General features: G+C 39.0%; 1 protein-coding gene across 6 annotated transcripts in view; it reads right to left on the bottom strand.

Annotated features, from left to right (window-relative positions):
- Positions 1–17,132, bottom strand: part of LOC113528964 (discs, large homolog 3 (Drosophila)) — a 69,902-nt gene that overhangs the window by 12,360 nt on the left and 40,410 nt on the right. For all 6 annotated transcript variants that reach the window (XM_026917850.3, XM_026917851.3, XM_026917845.3 and 3 more), the window contains exons 9-11: positions 13,607–13,763; positions 12,937–13,039; positions 4,535–4,649 (exon numbers count right to left, since the gene is read on the bottom strand). In XM_026917850.3, the coding sequence (XP_026773651.1) occupies positions 4,535–4,649; positions 12,937–13,039; positions 13,607–13,763 (375 nt within the window). The remainder of the gene's footprint in view (positions 1–4,534; positions 4,650–12,936; positions 13,040–13,606; positions 13,764–17,132) is intronic.

The raw sequence follows: 17,132 nt of genomic DNA, 5'->3' as shown, positions 1-17,132 counted from the left end.
TCATGGTTTGGAGCTGCTTTGCTGCCTAAGGGCCTGGATGCCTTGTAATCACTGAGGGAACAATGATATCAAAATTGTATCAAGACATTTTACAGGAGAATGTCAGGGCAACAGTCCATGACCTCAAGCTTAAGAGAGGTTGGATGATGCAACAAGACAATGAGCCAAAGCACACAAGAAAATCAACAGAAGAATGGCTGAAAAAAGATGAACATTCATGTTTTGGAAAGGCCAAGTCAGAGTCCTGACCTTAACCCAATTAAGATGCTGTGGCATGACATAAAGAGGGCTGTTCAATCAAGACAGCCCAAAAATACTGATGAACTGAAACCATGTTGTATGGAGGAATGATCCAAAATATCTCCTCATCGTTGTGCCAGTCTTATAAGCAGCTACAGGAAACATTTCATGGAGGTTGGTGCTGCTAAATTTAGTAACTTGTAGATTCTACTTTAAGTGTTCACTTACTTTTTTAGGCTGCACTGTGAATGATTACTCAACGTGTTCAATGAAAACTTAAAAAGTACTAATATTTGTTTGGTAGTCAAGTAGTTTGCTGTAGTTACTACTGTTTGTTGGGTACTCAAGTAGTTGGGTGTAATTACTACTGTTTGCTGGATACTCGCAGTTGGTTAACAGAGTCATGTATTTGAGTAAGAGTAACACCACAATGGTCAAGTTCCCCTATGCTGAGTGAATTGTTACAGGTGGTAGGTGAAAAAAAAGAAAAAAAAAAAACAAAGAGCCATGCACTGTGCCCAATACAGAGCCTCTATTTTTACCTTGTCAGACAGGTAATACCCTAAAGAAACTGGGAAGACCTGCTCCACTGGTTTTTCTTTCCTCTGACATTCTACTCTCATTCATTGTAAGTTACATGGGTCTCTTGTTTGTGACTGCACTGTGAAATGCTTGACATTCAGACTGATTTTACTAATCACAGAATTTAATGCTGTTAAACAGTTACGGCCAAATGCATGCATGTGTACGATGCGATATGAAACGTCTTATTGGCTGCACCTGTGTATTTTATCCTTTCATATGACCTTTCAGGTAGCATGCAGGCCAATATTTAAAAATAAGAGATCGATTCACATATTATAGTTGTATAGCAATTTATCATATGACTGAGTTTTCTTTCAACAAACACTGTATATTTTAACTACATTTGAGGGTTACTCCATCTGAATTCCTGAATTTGTGCACATTTCAAACACTGAATAACATTACATCTTAAACCAAAACCTAATAATGCATAAAAGGGACCCTGAGGGAATAAAAACACAAAAGATATTCAACACCCTCTGAAAAAGTGATTGCCCCCTTCCTTTCAATAGCTGGTTACATTCCCCACCCCCACCCCCTTAGCAGCAATAACTGCAACCAAAAGCTTTCTGTATTTGTTAATTAGTGTCTCACAATGCCATGGAGAAATTCTGGCCCACTCCTCCTTGCAGAACTGCTTCAGCTCAGTGACATTTGTAGGCCTTCCAGCATGAACTGCGTGTTTCAGGTCTTGCCACAACATTTCAATAGGGTTTAGGTCTGGACTTTGACCAGGCCATTCCAAAATTTTAAATTTCTTATTTTTTAACCATTGTGGGGTAGACTGCTTGTGTGCTTTGGATCACTGTCTTGTTACATAACACAACTGCGCTTCAGCATAGCACAGCTGCGCCTCAGACAGATGACCTGACATTCTCCTGAAGAATTCTCTGATTGAGGGAACTATGAATTCTGCTCTATGACTGCAAGGCATCCAGGGCCTACCACCACCATGCTTCACATAATGGGGCCCATGTTGGCCAAAAAGCTCTACTTTAGATTCATCTGTCCATAACACATTGTTCGGGAACTCTCTAGGTGTTCGGTGTCATCTAGGCATTTCTTGGCAAACATGAGACAAACATTTATATTCTTCTTGGTTAGCAATGGTTTCTGCAGTGCTATTCTGCCATGGATCCCATTCTTGCACAGTGGTTTTCTGATAGTTGAGTCATGAACACTGACCTTAGCTGAGGCAACAGAGGCCTGCAGTTTTTTAGATGTTGTTATTGTTAATAGTGGATAGTATATTAGTTGTTAATAGTCGTTGGGTTCTTTGTCACTTGGACGATTTTAAACTTTCTCCATTTAGACAGTATGGCTCTGATTGTAGTACAGGAAATGGCCTTGTAACCTTTTCCAAACTGGCAGGTGTCCACAATCTTTTTTCTGAGGTCTTCAGGAAACTCTTTCTTGTGGCATGATGTGCCTGGCTGGACAACCTGTGTGCTGCCAAGTTCACTCTGATTTAAATCCCCAAAGTTAGATTTAGATTGGACAGGGCTGGCCCAAATCAAGTCTGGTCGTTAAGTGAAGCTCTCACACTGGTTAATGATCACTGATTCTAATTAACTCTTCAATTTGGTGGCATTACCATGTTGCACCTTTTCACACCTGAAGTTTGCCATAATTGACAGCTTGCACACCAAAGACATGAAAGAAGTACCAAACTTTTGTGTCAATTTTCCTGCAGACTCTATCTATATACTACTAAAATCCACTATAAAATCTGACTAAATATAATGTAAAAAACATGCACAAATTCAGGAATTCAGACAAAGGGCAAACACTTTCACAGCAGTGTACATATAATAAATTATATGTTCAATGGTTTGGTTGACATTTGCAAGGCATTGTTCTTAAATGCTGACAGTATGTGACTATTCATCCTTAAACAGTTCCATGAATTCTTGCAACTGGTCTATTCACATTGTACAGAGAGTAATGCTTCTGTTCACTCTGTAGCCTGTACTCACATAAACCCTGCAATCAAGAAATCATTTTCTGTATCCCTAAAGTACAGAATATGAAAAACCTGTTTTTTTGAATGTTTACACATGTAGCACTCCCACTGGAAGAAAATACTGCAAACATAGCTGTGAGCTTACCCAAACACTCGGGTACAAGTATTGTCTTAGATTTAGCCCAATAACTGCTTCATACATTCATTAGCACAGTCTGGAGTACTATAGGTATTAGTCAGTTTAAATCCCATGTGCATTTTTTTCTTGTCTCCAGATATTGGTCTAACCCATCCAGACCTGTCATTCTTCCTTTTTTCCCCACAACATCTCTGCACACTGTGGATTGACTCATTAAATCTGATAGCAAGAAAACTGTTCTGTCACTGACCTTTAACAGTGTATCTTATTTCTCTAACAATAACCAGGTCTTAAGGTTTGTTCGTCATTGGATTGTAATATTGGAAGATAAGCAAAGCAACCCAAATTTTGTCGGTAGTGCCATGAACACATACAGAAATTTTAACATTATGAAATTATGAAATATTAAATACTATTTCCACATAGACTGCCCAGAGAGTGCAGTACCATTGCTCCATAGAGACAACTCCCTGATTTAGTAAGGTATCTAGGTTAACTTACATTTTACCTGAAAGGATTATAATCAAGAGTGCTCAGTCATTTATCATGACACAAACACTGAATGTGCAAATATTTTTGTATTGTAAAGGTTTTGCAACCTTGTAATTTTTTTTAACCAGAAAAGGATTCCTCTCCCCTTCAGTGCCTCTAATGTCTGTGCTCACAACAAAATTTGCTAACATAAAACAATTCACGTAGTTAAAACTGTTCACATAAATAAGTGGGTGATAAACAGTTTATTGAACGCTTACTGTAAAATCTTTGGTAAATTTATCTTTAGGCTTTTTGAACTTGCTTGTGCTCAGTGTTTTAAAATAGACATCTTTTCACAAGAGTTTTGTCTCATAGTAACCAGAGCAACAGTAAGCACAGTTAAGTGTTATCCAATGAGGATTATACATTTATTCTAAACTTAAAGACTTACATTTCAATGACAGAAAATGTTTAACCATAATTTAAACCAAAATATAAACATATCTAAGGGATAGAGTTGGGGTTAGGGTTAAAGGGGCTACATAAAAATATTTTATTATTAATTTACTAAATCTGCTTTGCCATGTAAAAAGTGGCACACACTTAAAAGTAGTAGATGTCATTAAACATTATTAAAAATAAATATGTGCCAATCACAATTGATTGTTCATTCTGTTCCCATTTAACAGCTTTGCTGTAATGTTATAAGAATAGTGCCACATCTCTTGTGCATGCAAGCCAGATGAAGGGGGAGGGGGAGGGGCGCTCTGACGCTATCCACAAAAGGGGCCTTAGACTAAAAATTTTGAGAACCTCTGCTTTAATCCATTTTGCCCTGACCCATGCAGACTGAAGCTGAGAGTGATAACCAGTCACTTGCCCACAACTTTTACACCAAAAAAGTACAAGGTCTGTAAATGTGTTGCATGACTACAAATACCTGATGTATGAGGTGTAGATGTCTCTGACACACACTTTATAGTCAGGGCAAAGTACAAAGGTTAAATAAATGCTCAGCCACACAAAGGCATTTCAGCGACTCACCTGCATGAGATGGTATAAACCTATTGATTTTCAACAAGTAGTCACCATTATCTGTATGCAGGAGGGCAAGTTTGACATACGTCTGTTACCTGACATAGAGGGAGCGCTTTTCACTGGTGCGTAGGGAACCTGACCCAGAACTCATGCTGCTGTTCATCATCTGCTCCCGCAGGTCGTGGATCTTAGACTCAAAACGGCTGTACTCTGCAAAAAACCACAACAAACACCATCAATAACACTATTCAAAAGCACAGCTCAAAGACAGTGCTGACTAGTGAAGTGAAGTGACTTGTGGCCAAGTATGGTGACCCATACTCAGAATTTGTGCTCTGCATTTAACCCAAGTGCACACACACAGTAGTGAACACACACACACACACACACACACAGTGAACACACAGTGAACACACACTCGGAGCAGTGAGCAGCCTTTTTTTTTTTTTGCGGTGCCCGGGGAGCAGTTGGGGGTTCGGTGCCTTGCTCAAGGGTCTCACCTCAGTCGTGATATTGAGGGTGGAAGAGAGCGCTGATCATTCACTCCCCCCACCTACAATCCCTGCCAGACCTGAGACTCGAACCCACAACCTTTAGGTTCACCTTCGGGTTGCAAGGCCGACTCTCTATCCATTAAGCCACGACTGCCCCCATATATACATTAGGCTTGTAACGATGCACAAAATCCAAATTCAATACGCTAAGGTGGTGTCTCGCTACATTTTTTATACAGCAAAAATAAACGCTGCCTGAATATGTGCCTTAGGGTGCCAATTTCAATTGATTACAACATTACAGTAATATTAAGTACAATAATTGAAACTTAAAGGTGCATTAGGTGAGAATAGGCTTGTATTCCAAAATTAGGTCTCTAATGGGTCGGTGGTTCGACATTTGAATGATTCCCACTCATGTTTATGAAGCTCCACCCCAGGATCTACTGTGGTCTGTAGAGTGTATATAAAATGACTGAGAAGAGGCAGGTCCAAACACAAACAGGCATTCTGGACCAGAAGTCAGTTTCCCAAACTGGTCTTTCCTTAGAGACTTAAACTTTTGCTAAGGCCACAGCTTAAAACATGTTCTACGTATCTTCCAGGTTATTTCTACAAGTAAGAAATTAAAAAAATAATAATCGACTATTGCATCTTTAATGACAGTGTTGTGCTCTCAGAGTCACAATAGCTCCCTAGCCCTAGATGTGTTTTTGAATCCTGCTTCCCCCACTACTGAATATAAACTTCCCAACTGCAGGAGTGATTTCTTAAGCCCAGACTGAATCAGGCTGAACGAACACAGCAGAGAGCAGAAAGCTTGCGCCGTATCAGTGCCGGTGTATTGTGCACATATTCGGAGAATTCAGCACACTGTAATGTTTCAGTCAGCCACTCACTGGTTGCCAGTGTGGTAATATACCAGGAAGCCAAGGTGCTCCCATACACCATAGCTTAAAAATTTGTGGGAATTTTCCTATTTTTGCTGGCTGCTCATGTACTGAGTCATTAAATCTGCATGCTTAGGAGAAGAGTGTTCCTTTTAAACCACTGTAGCCCATCCTGATTTGAGATCAAGAGGAAGCTACTTTTTCAGAGGAAGGAGTGTGGGATTGATTAAGTTTAAACGTATATTAAAACTCACATACTACAAGTGGTATTTTATGATGAATAGCCTACTTTACTATGCAGTCTGTTGAATGTATTTTTCACAGCTTGGTATCAAACAAAACAATATGATTCACCATATCATTACGCCCCTAAAAGCAATGCAGGGTCAGTGAATTCCCTGCCACACAGGACATAGAGTAAAATCCAGCAGCTAACTGCACACTGATGAATGACTTCAAAAACTAGTGGATATTGATTTATTTGTTCTTTTAATGCCATGTCCGCATCAATGGTTATTTTCATGGTAGGATCCTAGTGGATATTTATCATGTAGCCTAACAGCTATTGCCAGGTAATTAATTATGCATATTAATTAAGCGGAACACACCCAGTTTCTCGTAGTGGGATCAAGACCTTGAATAAAGGTCTCACATTAACTAGTAATTGACAACAAAAGATTTTATTTCTAGAGCAATACTGAACCATGACACAAGACTATACAAGAGCGTCTTGATTAAAATATGAGTTGCACCTCAGCAGCATTGTGGTCTGTCTGTAGTCATTAGTTTAGCAACAAATCAGCCAACATGCACGCACCAATTGAGAGAGTAGCGAGAAAACAGCACTCAAGAATGAACTATAGGGGGGAAGAAAAACCATATACTGTTGGTAGATTTATCACGGGTGTAGGTATCCAATTACAACTGATCATCCATGATTAAGAACTTCTACATATCCTATAACCATAATCAGAAATTTTTATGCCACACCAAGAATAAACTACATTTTCATAAAACAACCTCTTTACTGGCATTTAAGTCCTAATCAAAAAAAGCATAAACTTTAAAAGAAAACAGATGTACAGTACCCAGCATGTCCATCACAGGTAGGGTAATCTGACACCACTTAAATGTAAGCAAGGAGCCACCCTGGTACTTTGAGAGAAGTGCAGTAACAGAAACTAAGTAAGTAAACAGTCTGACTACACAACACTTGGGAAAGACAACAGGGTGGCTGTAATTGAGGCTGTCACAATTACTCAACCTCTATTGCGATTTTTTTTTTTTTTTGATATTCTGAAATATAGCAAAAAGGCAACAATCCAGGGTGAGGATTTGAGCAGAGAGACAAAAGGTTTCAGAAGTGTGTGTATATTTCATTATAAATGTCAAGGATAGTGCACCTGTCGGTCAACATTGTAAAAGTGGCTCATGTCATCAAAGCCCAAAAAGGTATGAACAGAACATCCAAGTCACACATCGGATACTCTGAAGCAGAGTTGTAAAGCAATGCCACTATCAGGATCTGTATAGTGCTTAAAATATTCATATTAATAATCAAATATAAAATAAAGTGGGTATAGCCTAATTCAGACTTTAAATATGCACCCTACCACTCTGCCCCCAGGAATACTGGAAAATACTGATAAACAAGTAGAACTTGACACCAGCACCATCGTTGGGGATGCCACCACTGCCAGCAAGTCTAGTCCTACTTGTTACTAATTTATATGTCAGAAATACCCTTAACATATAAATCATATATGAAACTATTGACGAAAAACTATTTCAGACATTCGACCTTGCTGTGATCTTGACCATGTTTAGAGTAATTCCAAAACCTAATCAGTTCATCTGTTGATTACAATGATAATTCCATATAAATCCTACAAAAATTCAACCACTCATTCTTGCAATATTGTTCTAATCTCAGACATACAGACACACAGACTACCTAGTGGCAGAAGCATAAAAAGGGGCTAGCTCAACATCATACTGATTTGCCGCTCATCCTCTTTATGTGCTTGTACTATTATGCTCTTGTTTTAATCTGTGTTGATATAGCCTATAACTGTATAAACTTGCACATGAAACATGCACAAGCAATGTTTACCTTGTTAGGTTATGACAAGAATCATCATCTACATATGACAACTTCAATTAAGGAATTAAAGACTTGTGAGACAGTGCACTTCAGGTAAAATTTATAGACCCCTTCGATGTCTGTAAACAAACAAACAAAAAAAAGATGCACATGCAACCTGGTTGCAAAAAGGCCAGAGTAGCCTCAACCTAATGCTACTTGGTTATAATCTGACTGAAGAATCTATCAAGAATTTTATTTAGGAATCAGATTGACATTAGCGAAAATGTTATCCACTTATTAATATGGATTAGCACTAAAAGACGGGGTGATATTTGGCTAAACTAACACTTTCAAATGGTGTAATTCTTAAGATCTTTATGGCTTTGGGGCCCTGTCAGTGGCTAAATGATCCTAAGTGAATTATAAGCCTGAAATGACCAGACATCTACACATATCTCATAGAAACTCCAACCATTTATACTAGAGAGAAAATGAAGGTATACAAGTTTCTTGATGCTTACAACTTTGCTGTTTGTGGGCACATTAAGGTTTCGTTGTAATGCCATAAACCGTTATGTAGCCATAAATTTATTTGTAAGCTGCACATAGTTAGCTAGCTAAAAGTGTCCATTATAAGCGACTCCTCAGTAAGAACATGGTCTAGCTCACTAGCGTAAGATACTAGTTTCTTGATGTAGATTTTAGGCAAGCTACGCAAGTTTGTTAAAGCAATAAAAAATACGCTAACTAGCAAGCTAGCCTGCTAAATTCTTAGTTAGGTCACTGACATGATAGTTAGCTACTTAGGCACAGGAATGGGCACAGGAAAAACAGAACTCTTTGGACCAATTATTCCTCCGAATTTCCTGTAACCACAACCTTCTTGTACCATATTGCATTGACTTGCAATGGCATCCCATACAACAGCATGCTTATGAACACTTTTCCGATCCTGACACTCAACAGCAAAACACACACACACACAAAAAACAGTTTAGATAACAAATTCTGGCTTACACTTACAAAATTGCTATAGACTCTACAACCAGGTTTCTGCAACCAGGTGGCGTGGCTAATGTCAGAGTGACGTGTCTCACTCAGGGGTTCATTGTACTCTTTGCTTTGACAGAGAAGACTTATAATGAAGGGGTTTTTCATAAATTGTGAGTTTTATGAAAACTTTAAGGCCGTTGTGGTTTCAGTTAGTCATAGAGTATGATCGGACGGTTACCTCACCACTGACTTTTTCGAAAATTCAAATTATAATGCATCTACATCTATTATTGTCTGCCGCTTAATTTTTTATCCAGTCAAGTTCTTTACTCCAGTGGCTCTCATCCCTTTTGAGTTCATCTGCAACGTAGCAGAAATGTAGGTTGGATTTGTGAAACCCCCTCCCTCTGGACTCCCCCCAAATCAAACTACAGCCATCTCCATTTCCACAGACTGCACTGAAAATGTCTCGCTGTTTAATCTAGTACTTTTTTTTAAATATTACATTGCTACCTGTGCTGCCACTCCTATGCTTGCAACTTCCTCAAACACAAAAGCTATCAAACGCACAGAAGGACATGGCAGTGCTGACCACAGTTAAACAGAAAAACTACCTCTTTCTGAATAAGCAGCACTTTACATAGCCATACTAGCTAGATTTTTTATTTTTTTTGGCTCAGTGCACTTCTTTTCCTCACAGTCACTCTCTTTTAGTTTAAAAAGGCAATGTGATAAATACTGACAATGTAAAAGATTTTATAAATCTCAAAAATAAGATAAAGGTTGCATGTTTTTTAAATGGTCGATAAATACAGTGACACCATGAAACAGTGATGTTTTTAGAATAGCTTATCATACTGTGAAAATTTCAAACAGTATCACCACTATCTGTCACTAAGCAAGAAAGTTCTGTTGTTTAACTGTTGTTCTGTTCTTCAAAGTTATTTAACTCTTCAGAGGAAATATTTTGTGCCAAACTGTGTCCCCACAGAAACTGCACTGGAACAATTAATCTCCATGCTCAAGACCATTTGGCTCTACAGTATAAAAGAGGTTAATGTGGCAGGAGAAAATTTATATTTGAAGCTATTAGTGGCAGTCTGTTAGAAGAAACTTAAAAGTTGCCCATAATCACTGAGCAAATAAATAAAAGAATGAACAAAGTAATGAATGGAAAAATGGAACAAGAGGGACATCCTACGGAGTTCATTAAGTCCTCTGTATTGAACTTCAATTAGAAATGTCTGAGAGACATTTCCAGGCTTGGGCCAGCAGAGAAGCACTAGGCACAATGCCCAGGAAGACATCTGAGAAGCCACTACTGAAGCACCACTGCAACTCCTTTTACCCCAGCTGCTCTTTGAGCCAGTGGCTTTAACCATATAACAGGACACTAGTTAGACATGGGACATGCTGATTAGGTCAAAAAGGTGACACTACAGGTTGAAGTTTAAGTAAAAAGACAGAGTACAAAAGAAACTTCTTTGCTGGCATAATTGAGGCTGATAATACATTACCCATTACCAGATTAATACACTATGAATTTGTATAGTTGCCAGAGGTAACCAGGCTGTTCCTTCAAGTTTTCCGATAAGGAAAAGTTTTCAGGACTAAGGTCTTAACCAGTTGCATTTTTTTGTCTTATTAACTTGGAGAAAGAAAAAATAGAGACTGGTGTTGTCATGGCGTAAGTGGTAACAGGAACTCACTAATCAGTTTCGGTTTGGGCCGTATCACACCACCCTGTTGTTGATTGTTTTCCTACAACAGCATGCCATCTTATTTTATTCCTTACATATTTAACTCATAAAATGAATATGCCAAATGCTTATCAGTAGCTCTAGTCCTTTTCTTATCCTCATATGCAAGATGACCTATAGTCGAGTCCTACATTAGTTCAATAATCTATTCTGGCCTAAATTAGTATGTCACTTCTATTTCTATGCAGACGTTCAAGCCCCTGGGAGGGTCCAATTATATTTCAGCAGCATATGACTACAGAGATCAGAGTGAGCATGCTGCAACAGATAACTTACTGCCACATTCCACTCATAGTTTACACCAAAGCAATCAGACATACTGCTTACTTCTCTATTACACTACCACGAAACCAAGCGGTTGACAGTGAAAGTGCTGTTAATGATGTACTTGACTCATTAGAAAAGACATGAGCTATACTAAACTGACAGGTAGTGCTCCAGGAAAACACCAAAGAGACCAGCTAGTAACAACATAACTATAGAAAAACAATCCACTAATGCTTGTGATACATAATGACTTAGTTTAACTCAATTTGATCATGTCACTTCCTGACACACCTGAGTGTCTACACACCTGCTCTGTCTACGAGTTGCATGTACATTCAGTGTTGTTTTTCTGAGAACAAAAATTATTTCCATAAACAATACTTTGCGTTTCAGACACTTAAAAGGCTAAATAATACAACATAATAAATGAATTTGTATTCATATACTTATGGTTTGCTACCTCTGAACCCCTAGTAGCAAATACCTCAGGAAAGCCGTTTACAGTAACTAGCTAACACGTCGTGCTACCACCACTACAGTAACTCGGCTAAAGTTGTTAGCGGTGAAAAAGCTAGGTTTTTTTTACAAGTTCATACTGGTAACAGCAAACATGTAAGCTTTGGAAAACAATTCTCAATTAGCTTGCTACTAAAATGAAGAGAGTACCATTACTGTAACGCAAACACTACAACAGCAAACCTAGCTAATTCAATTTCGCCAAACAATGCACAGCGTTACAGAAGGAAAAATGAACTCACTCAACACTCACAGCCACTGGAACCAAACGGCACCATTTTACTCACACTTTACAACAGACCCGGTTTCAGTAGTCTTAGTTCACACTTTAAAGGACAGAAAACAACACCGACTGACTACTTTAATCCCTGTATTGTAGTAGATGAGTTTTCCTCACCCGCCCGGCTGGAGCTCCCTCTGTTTGGTGTAGCCAAGTTACACACACACGGGCGCGCGCGCGCGCGCACACACACACACACACACACACACACCGCCTATTCAATCCGCTCGGGAAAACATAAAGCCGCTTAAAAGCACCGAGCTGGAAAACACACTAGCAGCACAACATGTTATTGTCGAAACAGATACTGTCTTTTTGTTCTTCACCGAAACAAGAGTGCGGGCTTGTTAATAAGAGCAGGTTAAAACAGTTTCGGTCGCCCTCGGTTTGCTCCTCCCTTCAGCTCGGTGCCTCCGCCGGACAGGATCACACTCGCAGCTCCGCTTTAAAGCGCGGGAGTTTACTTCGCGCTCGAGCTCGCGCTCAGATTACGCAGAAAAAAAAATAACACCAGCTAAATGTCCAATCCCAAAAGTTGTACATAGAATCGTAAGTGGTTTTAAACCAGCGCTTCCCTCCTCTGTTCCAGACTCTCTCTCTCTCTCTCTCTCTCTCCGCTGTGGAGACCCGCAGGAGTTTTACGGTGATCCCTCCCCTTTAGTAGCGCGTGAGGCAGGCAGACGGTGAGCTGCACCAGGCCGCTTAGCACAGAGCACCCAGAGTACACAGTGCACCAGCACAGCAGCTCTCTGGAGAATGCGGCAATAACTCGCTCTAAAACAGCCAATCAGCCGCCAACAACCATGTCCTCGTTTGCACACTTCTTTTTTATGAACTAGGCGAAGCTCTGGAGTCTACCTGCCTTAAAGAGATACCCCACACAGACTGATTACTGCATCGTGAAATTCAGGCTTCGCACCAGGATTATAAGGGCAGAAATATACTCAAAACCAAATGAGGTGGGGATTCCAGACTAGCCTTCCTATTCACAACACACCACCTCTCAAATGTCTTTCATGAATAATGCACATACCATTCCACCTGGCCACCAATGTGGGGTTTCTCACAAAAGATCATTTAGATCACTAAAAGAGCATTTAGATCACTACAAAGCTAGGTATCAGCTCATGTGTTGCCTCTGTGTTCATTATGCCATATATAACACATGACTTGACTAGTATAATGCAAAGTAAATTTAATATTATCTGTACCTTCAGGTCTATACTGGGCGATAATGGTGACAGTTTGACCGGCTCTCTTCAGTGCAGCTGCAGCTTGCTCATGAGTGGCATTTCGCAGATTCACACCATTCACCTGACACAACAGAGAAGATTTGTAAATGGTTTTAAAGTCTCACAACTTTTAATCTGTTTTATATATATATATATATATATATATATATATATATATATATATATATTTATACACACACACACACACACACACACAGACATACATATATATAACACAACTGTATGCAAGGGTGTAGACTTTCGGCTTCAATTCAAGGAGTTTAGCAAAAATATTGCATTAACTGTTTAGGAATTACAGTTCTTTTTTTTTTGCGGTGTCCCTCCATTTTCACAGGCTCAAAAGTAATTCGACAAAATAACAATCATAAATATTAGGATTATTTTTAATACTTGATATGCAGATCTTTTGCAGTCAGTGACTGCTTGAAATCTGGACCCCATGGACATCACCAAATGCTGAGTTTCCTCCCTTGAGATGCTTTACCAGGCCTTTACTGCAGCTGCCTTCAGTTGCTGCTTGTTTGTGGGTCTTTCAGCCTTCAGTTTTTTCTTCAGTCATTCAAAAGCAGCTCAATCGGGTTGAGGTCAGGTGATTTAAAAACATTTAAGAACATTAAGAATTACTGACCGATAGGATGCGATCTCCCCTTCTAAGCTCGCCGCTCAGGTCAGCTGGTCCACCTGCCAGGATGAATGATACAAAGATTCCTTCTCCATCTTCCCCACCCACGATATTGAAGCCCAGTCCTGTGGAGCCCTTGTGCAGCAGAACCTTCCGTGGCTCCCTGCCAAATGGAGTAAAAACGTCAGAACATGGAGCATGGCTCATGCCAACCAACAGCAAATTGGGGGACACCAGTAAAGCCGAAAGACAGATAGGTGGGTAAACAGATGCACCTCTGTTAGGAGTTTTAGATAGTGTGAAGCAGTTGTCTCTATACATGTTTTAAAATAATAAAAAAAAAGACACCCCCCCCCCCCTTTTTTTTTTTAACAATGTAGGAAGTGATTCCCAACCACCTTTAGGCAGAAAGGTGTTTAATATATTAAATCTATTTAAAATCTATATTACGCTAAAGGTTATATAGCCTTCATCAATAAAGGAAGGTTATATGATTTAAGCTGTGAAATATATTCAGTAGTAATCAACACTAATAGCAGTCAGATAAAATAGCAACTTGATGGGAGTGACAAGCCTTCATTTTTATAAAGAAAGTTTAAAACATACAAGAACTTTTTCACTCATATACACAACATGCTCACACAGAGTTCATTCCTGCCTCACGCTTGACCACTTCTGTTTTAGCTCCTGTGACTCATCTGCAAGCAGAGAAACATTCCAGATTGCCCAGTCCTGGCATCCTGAGGAGTTTGAGCCACACTGAGGAACCATCAAAAACCCCTTCCAAACACACTTGAAGGCAGGAACTAGAGACATACATTCTACTCAAAATGTACCACAGTCACCACAAAACTCTGCATTATACATGTTTTCCATTAAAGTACCTTCATTAAAGTACTTCCAGGGTTTAGTACTTGGATTTACAATCAGCCATCCCCATTTGATTCCTGTGGTCTGTGGCTCTCTTTTGCTGATGAAAATTGTTAATCGGTGGCATTTGATGATATACTCTCTACTTCTCTAAAACTTAAGACCATAAATAATCACTTAACTCACAAGAAGAGCAGAAAATAAGAAAATAGGTCATGGTTATTTTATCAAGTTACTAAATGTTTGAGAAGCTATATGAAGGAAACTGACAAAGTAAATTGCCTAGTGGTGGTTTTACAAAACAGTCTGTGCAGGAAAAAAAAAACATCAGACTACATCAAAACTAAAATTTATTGGAGCCCCTTATGTCTGTATATTCAGCTCTAGTGGTTTGAAGAGAGTATACTGTATGTGTGGCACCCTAGAAAAACTCTTCACATTGTCAAATTCTGACATTTTCTATGATATATAGTTTGGAAAACTAGAGGCTTTCCTGAATTGCAATTGTTTCCCACATATCTCGCATATCAGAAGTAAAGTTACTGCATCTTAAAATCTGGTTACCTCCAAATGAGATAATGGGAAGAAAAAAAAAGGTTTTATTGCAATTCCACCTACCTCTAAATTTATAACCTAATTTACTTATGGAAAAATAACATTGCTGCCAGAATTATAATTTTTCAATGGGAAATGATCACTTTGATTATCAGGTAACATACACATCAGTCTCTGTCCCATCTTTCAAAGTAAAAGTCATTCACGGCATTTAAACAAAAGCTTAACTGTCATCTCTTCATGCAACCGATCTCTGTTCGCACTAATATGGGTTTGGAAATAATCGCTTATTAATTCAATTAGTTTTGTTCTAAATTTAACTAAACTTCTTTTTATTAAAGTCTTTTTATTAGGTCATTTCAAAATGCTTTTGTCTGTACAGAGTGTTTAAGGACTGTTCTTTGCTTTGATGATGATGTGATGGAGCAGGTGTATCATGCACATTTTGTCCATTTTGGTACACCTCGAATCTATGCAACAACTTGATCAGAGTGTGAGAAAAGCACACATAGTTAGCAAGGCTTTAGACAGCTTTACGCAGACTGACTAGATTGTGTTTGGCACTTTACACAACTTTAAAATGTATGCTAAATAAAAACATTTCCATATTTATTTTTTTCTTAAAGTAGAGATGCCAAAGTATATTAATGGCAGACTCAGTTTTGGTGAAAATCCAATTTTTTTTATTATTTTTTTTGTTTCCAGAATTCAGCCACAGGGACATTTGACAGGTTTTCCTCAGACAACCAGACATATGAAGCCTGAAATGTAACTATGACGGTGCGTCACTCAGCAACACCCTTTGCCAATCACTACTTTACATCAATCAATATTTAAATAATTCCTAACAAGAAGGCGGTGTTTCACTTATATGATGTTTCACAATATACAATACCTGTATAGGTGTCAAATGTCTAGTGAAATATGAGTATATATATAATAAAATATGAGGTGGAGAATTATGAGGTATCATCCTATACTTAGCCAGTAGTTAAAGAAAGTTCCTTTGTGTTCACAAAACACCAGCAAATATATCTAAAAGTTTCACATCCATTTCTAAAGAAAACTGGATTGGAAGGTTTGAAGATCTTAAACAAGCCATGTGAACGTGAAAAAGTCTCCTCATTCAAGCGTGCGATTACCTGGAGATTCCGTCCCAGGTCCTGAAGGAGACGTGCTTCTTACCTGGTCTCTCCATATTAAACCTCACCAGTGGCACAGATGAGGAGATGTTCACCGTGAACATGGTGCCTGACACCAGCTATTCCACACAGCCTGAAAGAATTGTAAGTTATCCTAAGACTGTCTATATCTCTGTCCCTTCTCTAGTACGGCATGCGTGTGTCTGTCTGCAAGTGTGTGGAATCTCTGGCTGTAGGGGTGTGATGGGAAACAGCTCCACTTTGGCTGTCATACACTCGCTTCAACAGGAGCAGGGTAAGATTTAACTCTTACACACCCTCATTCACCCTCACTTTCTCATGCAAAAACAGCATACTGTTTTTTATATTCTTTTCATTCAATCAATAGCTCTGTGTATGAAAATGGCCTCTGTAACATCTGAGTGCCCATCATTCATGTGAGTTCTGGACAAGTATTCCAGCATTCTATTATCACACACTTCTTAGGTAGATTACTAGCTATCATGAAGTCTGTCCACATATTTGTAAAGGTGTAAACATAAGTTTCTTCATGTTTAGCCATACAATGTATGGCTGATTGTGAGAAAAATGAAAGCCATGAGGACAAAAAAAGAGGTAAATTTCCAAAGATTATGAACAAAGCTATAAAGTTCTCCATATCTTGAGACCTGTGTCCCCTCCCTACTGCCTTTTCAAGTGTTCTAAGAATGTAAAATGTTAGGCACTTAGAAGAGAAATTCATTTTATGTTTTGTTTTCTCACTCTGTTTCCATCGCTCCTTCTGGTACATTTGCTGTCTGTCTCCTTCTGATAATGTTTGTGGTGAGTGGCCCTCCCCCTGGTCTTTTGGGGCCCAGGTTGAAATTCCCTAATCTCACTGCTGTGGATGAAGCTGTGAGGTTGTTTATTGGGTCACACTGTCCCAGTGCGCTACAACACGCTCACTCTCTCTCTCTCTCTCTCTC

Source organism: Pangasianodon hypophthalmus, chromosome 7, assembly GCF_027358585.1.
Source record: "Pangasianodon hypophthalmus isolate fPanHyp1 chromosome 7, fPanHyp1.pri, whole genome shotgun sequence".
Taxonomy (NCBI): Eukaryota; Metazoa; Chordata; class Actinopteri; order Siluriformes; family Pangasiidae; genus Pangasianodon; species Pangasianodon hypophthalmus.
This window is presented reverse-complemented; position numbering and strand designations above follow the sequence as displayed.